At 37.2% G+C, this 6,164-nt stretch overlaps 1 protein-coding gene across 1 annotated transcript in view; it reads right to left on the bottom strand.

Annotated features, from left to right (window-relative positions):
- Positions 1 to 3,150: 3,150 nt before the first annotated feature.
- Positions 3,151 to 6,164, bottom strand: part of zmynd19 (zinc finger, MYND-type containing 19) — a 28,236-nt gene continuing 25,222 nt past the window's right edge. Inside the window, exon 6 of the mRNA XM_084413896.1 lies at positions 3,151 to 4,677. Within this exon, the coding sequence (XP_084270022.1) occupies positions 4,534 to 4,677 (144 nt within the window). The 3' untranslated portion in view covers positions 3,151 to 4,533. The remainder of the gene's footprint in view (positions 4,678 to 6,164) is intronic.

The raw sequence follows: 6,164 nt of genomic DNA, 5'->3' as shown, positions 1-6,164 counted from the left end.
TTGGAGTTAGACAACACATGTCAGGACCTACTCATTGTCGTAATCATACTCTAGATCTTATATTATCACATGGAATCAATGTTGATGCCGTTGAAATTCTGCAGCAGAGTGATGATATCTCATATCATTATCTAGTCTCGTGTATACTTCATTTAGCCAAGGCTGCAAAGCCAACTCTGTGTTACAAATATGTTAGACCTATTACTTCCTTTTTTTTTTCTTTTTTTTTTGGATTTTTGTCTTTATTGTGATAGGAAAGTATAGAGTGGACAGGAAGCGAGGTGGGAGACGGGATCGGGAAAGGTCCACGAGCCGGGATTCGAACTCGGGTCACCCGAAGCACAACAGCACCGTATGTCAGTGCACTGCCCATGAGGCTATCGGTGCCGACAGACCTATTACTTCTGCCACTAAAGATTGCTTTATTAATAATATTCCTGATCAGTTTCATCTCCTCAATATTCAATATTGCGACAGAAACTTTTGACTCTTTCTTTTCCAGCACTTTAGACACAGTTGCTCCTTTGCGCTTAAAGAAGATTAAAGAAAATAGTGCAATGCCGTGGTACAACGAGCACCCTCAGGCTCTTAAGAGAGCAGCCAGAAAAATGGAGTGCAACTGGAAGAAAACAAAACTAGAGCTTTTTTGAGAGAGCACGAATGCGTACAGAAAGGCCTTAAAAACTGCTAGATCAACCCTATTTTTCAACCCTATTAGAAGAAAATAAACCAAACCCTAGGTATTTATTTGAAACAGTAGCTAAATTAACGAAAAATAAAGCTTCAACCCCAGACGTTTCCAAGCAGTACAGCAGTAATGACTTCATGAACTTCTTTACTTACAAGATTGATAATATCAGGGAGAAAATTATAACTATGCAACCATCTACTACAGTATTGCATCAGGCAGTGCATTGTAGTCTCCCTGAGGATAAATTCGATTCATTCATTGCTATAGAAGAGGAAGAATTTTCTAAACTTGTTAAATCATCTAAATCGACAACATGTATTTTAGACCCAATACCGACTAAGCTATTTAAAGAGATGCTTCCAGAGGTCATAGATCCTCTTCTTAATATCATTAATTCATCTTTGTCATTAGGATTAGGAAGTTTTGTTGGGGCATGAAGAAATATAGAGCTGAATATCATCAGCATATCAGTAAAAACTAATGCCATGCTTCCTAATGACATATCCCAAGGGTAGCATGTACAGGGTGAAAAGCAACGGTCCTAGTACTGAGCCTTGAGGTACTCCATACTGACCTTGTGATTGATATGACATCTCTTCATTTACTGCTACAAACTAATAACGGTCAGGTAAGTATGATTTAAACCATGCTAATGCAATTCCACTAATGCCAACATACTTTCTGAGTCTATTCAAAAGAATGTTGTGGTCGATGGTATCAAATGCAGCACTAAGGTTGAGTAACACTAATAGAAAGATACAACCACGATCGGATGATAAGACCAAATCATTTGCAACTCTAATGAGGGCAGTCTCAGGTCAAAGAGATGTGAAGATATGGTCAAAATCCTGACTGAACAACCTTGCAGATACCATTTCTTTAAAAAAAGAAAAGAAAAAAGGAACATAGTTGTGAGGAAACTGCCTTTTCTAGTATTTTTGACAGAAAGGGTAGATTTGAGATCAGCCTGTAATTGACTAATTCTCTAGGATCAAGTTGCATTTTTTTAATAAGAGGTTTAAATATAGCCAGCTTAAAAGTTTTCTGTTTTCAGTTGAAAACAGTGTTGTGTAAGCAGCCCTTAAGTTCATAACTAATGATCTTTACAACAGAAAACGTATCAATTAAAAACTTACTTAAACTAGACAATGACTTTCTTCAAGAGCTGCTGTACAGCCAAAACAGTCTATTGCATTTATTTCCTATTATCACTGTAAAGCTGCTTTAAAACAGTCTGTATTGTAAAAAGCGCTATGTAAATGCAGGTGACTTGACTAGAAAATCATGATTTTTTTTTTACTCAACTGTGGTAAAGACATTTCTCAAAATAGAAGTCATTCAGGTTCGGAACAACATCATTACCATTATCATTAGTTAATATATCATCAAACCAAGTGACATTTATTTTATAAAATAAAATAAGCATAAAAATACCATAATAATTTTGCAGATATTTAAGAAACATGCTAATTTTATGTACTTGTTTCTCTGAAAAACAATGCTACAGCCAGTAATTTTACTTTGAAATGTGCTTTTCGTGTCTGAATGTTCGTTATTGTTTTGGTCTTTGTGATTCCGCCCCACTGCCAGTTTACCCAATAGTATTTCGACACCCCAGGTTGCCAGTTGGAATTCCATATATTGCAGCCATGATGTAAACAAACGGGTCAGAGATCGAAGATTGTATCCGACCTAAAAAGCATCCATCTAAAAATCTCCTTGAACGTAAGCATATTAAAACACGGATAAATCAACTCATCACCTTAAGTCTCCTCGCCTCCCATTGTCAATTTCGATCGGTCCTCCTGTTGCGTGTCCTTAATCGCAACCCATGTGCTGCATTTGGACTGCAGTACCCATTTCAACCGCTAGCTGTCAATTTTACATACTGCACCTTTAAATTTTAAATTACAAAAAAAATAGATCAATTGCAAAAATAAGTGATAACACTTTACAATAAGGTTACTTAGTTAACATTATTTAACAACCTTAATTAACATGAACTAAGAATGAACAATACTTCTACAGCATTTATTAATCTATTAATTTCAACATTTACTAATACATTATTAAGATCAAAGGTTGTATTTGTTAACATAAGTTAAATGCACTGAACTAACATGAACAGCTGGATTTTTACTAACATTAACAAAGATCAATAGATACTGTAACAAATGTATTGCTCATTGTTAGTTCATGTTAGTTAATACATTAATGAATTAGTTAATACAATAATGAAGTCTATATATTTTTCCTGTCCTCAATTTCACTTTCACCATCCTGTAAGTGCTTTTAAAGCTTGATTTTGACTCATATCAAAATTATTCAAATTGTGCAGAATGCGAACATCCTAATAACAACATAGCCCAAATCCTTGGTTCAACAGAAAGAAATTGAAGGACATACGTCCCTCATAAGAGAACATGATATGGGCAAAACAGACACTTTGCAACCAAATTAAACTTTACACATTTGAGATTTTATTTCATTAATTTTATTCTTATATTTTACAGTGACAAGAGATGGTCAGTTATCACAAACTTTGTCCATTCACATATTTATGCATTTTAATGTTTGTATGGTAATAGCTTAGAAAAAATAAAAAGAACAGACACCAACCTTCCCCACACTCCCATATCTCAGAAAAGAACAAGAATCAAAGTGAGGATATTCAGTGCACAGTGTTCAACCCCAACCAGATAAATTATTCGGAATACGAACACAGACAAACGTCACATGTATGCATCTATTATACATGCTTATTTGTGTGTGCGCGTCAGTTTGGTTGAGTTGCCCTTGACGTAAGAGGAAGACACGCTTGGAACTTGTGCACATATTTTTGTATCAAGATGAGAAATTTCTAAAAAGTAAAAAAAAAAAAAAAAATTCATAAGTTAAACTCATTTTGACAAAGATTTTAAGACGAACAAGAAGACTAATCATTGAATGACTGGGACCCAAACGAAAATGTTAGACATCCAACTTAGTACACATTGACAACATGAATCAGAGTCAACTTTCCATGTGGGTTTCAAGTTTTTCCCAGGACATCCCTCTAAACTGAGTGCTTGTTATGGTAAGTAAAACTAAACATGACATGAGTGGGAAGAGTAAATAGGATTGTAATGCATTTCAAAAACAGGTAGACAGGAAAAGTGACACTGCCTCCCAAAGAAGGCCTATTCCCCGACACCGCCCCCAAAAAATTCCCATAAAGCAAAGCAAAAAAAACAAAACAAAAAAAAACATTCAACCACTTCAACCATGTCCTTCAGTCAAAAATGGCATTGCACACACAATACTGGTGGTGTGATTTTGCACAGCTATCAACTGTATACTTGTAGAAGTTATGGCAGGTGAGTGACTGTGCTTGGTTATGTGCACAAGAAGTCCAACCGGGAGAAGAGGAGGAGGAAGGGTAGTACAGTGAGGAGGTCCGTATTCCATCCCATCATCAGTTGTACAGCAGTTTTGTCCCTCGGCGGCTAATACTTCATGACAGAAGGGTGGATGGAACAAGCGAGCGCATGACTGTCAATACTCAAATGCAGTCCATAGAGAAAGAGTTATGACGGCATGGTTTTTTTCTTCATCAAACGCATCCATAGCAGCAGGTGGAGCTTTTAAGACCTCCCTCTCAACAACAAAAAAAACTCCATTTCCCATAATCCCCATAGGCAAGTTGTGGAGATGTGAAAGTTCTGGGAAATATGTTTTTCCCCCAATAGGCCCATCCAACTCACCAAAACTGTCCCCAAGCCTACTAGTGAGTTTTTGCATTTCAACTCCAGTCTCGCCCCACACCCCGTTTCCCTTGTTTTTCAAACAGGGGTTGAGGGGGATCATCGCTCGGGCTCAGACTCCAGCGCCAGAACCCGTTTACGCTCACGGCACTGCTTCTTATGGGCCGGCCAATCCCTCTGTTGACACTGTGAGCCGCAGTAGCGTGCCACCTGGCATCTGCCACAGATGTTGAACTCCCTCAGCTGGAAAAGTACACAGATAAAGACAAGATATTGTCACAACTAAAATAAATGATTCAATCAAATAAACAAAAGTTAACGTGTTGAAATGACAATTATTTGAAAATCATATGGGTCCATTTAGCTTTTTAAGCGTGTAATTTGTCACTACGATGGGATTGTTCATGGTTGAAGTTCAACAACTGACTAGTCAAATTAAGTTGACTAGTATCTCAAAAAAAATTATTTACATTTGTTTTAGCCTTTAGCTCAATTGCTCCCCCTGCTGGATTGCGTAATCAATGTATTGTTTGATTCAGAACCACGGTGCGTTTGCATTTGTGTGAGTTTTTGTTGACCCCTGTTGCTTGGTAATGATGACGCAGAAGGCGGCAAATTCATAGCCAACCCACACTTTTATATTTTGGTTGAGCCTTTGGTTTTGTTTTCAATAACGGCACTTGCGTCTATCTGCTGCGAATGTATTATAAATGTTTTAAAGTACGTGGGAGTCCATATTTGAGCAGAAATGAGAGAGATATACAGTACATTCTCTCTGCTTGCAATGCATCAGTGACACTTGTCAGCAAAGAGAGTGAGAACACAAAAACTTATCAAATCATTCAAAATAGCAGAACAATTGTGTTCATATCAGCAACAAACTGTAGCGGAGTTCACATGAACCATACCCCAGACCACCCTTTTTAGATGGATCCCGGGTACAGTTCACAGGTGCAAACCAGAGTTCAGAAAACAGCTCTCACATTATCCAAACGAACCAAACTCTGATGTCAATCAAATCCCAGTGCTAGTGCAAAAGCACCTTTAATATTTTGCACAGCAGTGGTTTAAACAAATTGAATTATGAGACATGACTTGACCACTCAGAGGGTTTTAGTGCACTAAAATGGTATTGTGGGAAGCAGGGCGTGGTCGAGAGCCGTGGGAACAAAGCGAGTGCTAATGAGCGTCACATGCATGCCACACGCATGCCACACAAGTCTTGAGTCATCAGATACACAGCTTTGTGTAAAAAAAAAAAAAAATCACCACCTTTGAAAAATGTATCAAATGATCTAATAAGAGCAATTACTATTATCAGTGCTATGAGAACGTATAATCTCAAAATATCCATTTTATGAGAAATTATCATTTTGGCCAATAAAAAGATATGACAGCTGTCCTTGACAGCTCCAAAAATATATATCCATTTAAGCATATTTACCTGCAGTCTCGCTCATTATGCTTTTTTTGTGTTTGAAACATTTAAAAAACTTAATCTCAAGATACACTGCCGTTTTCCGTTTCATTCTTTTGCGCTCCATCCAGCTGTTTTTAAATACATCCCATGTGAACATAATGAAATGCACCTGTGTTGTAAGACTGATGGTCTTGTTTTTCAGACAGCCCACTATGCACATCTTTACTTCTGGCCAGTATTTTTTTTTTGGTTCATCCAAATTATACCCAATAAATGCCCATAAAATGACTTTCGTGTCTACATCATACTG

This window comes from Rutilus rutilus, assembly GCF_951802725.1.
Source record: "Rutilus rutilus genome assembly, chromosome: 7".
NCBI lineage: Eukaryota > Metazoa > Chordata > Actinopteri > Cypriniformes > Leuciscidae > Rutilus > Rutilus rutilus.
Note: the sequence above shows the minus strand (reverse complement) of the source record. Positions and strands in the feature narration are given on the sequence as shown.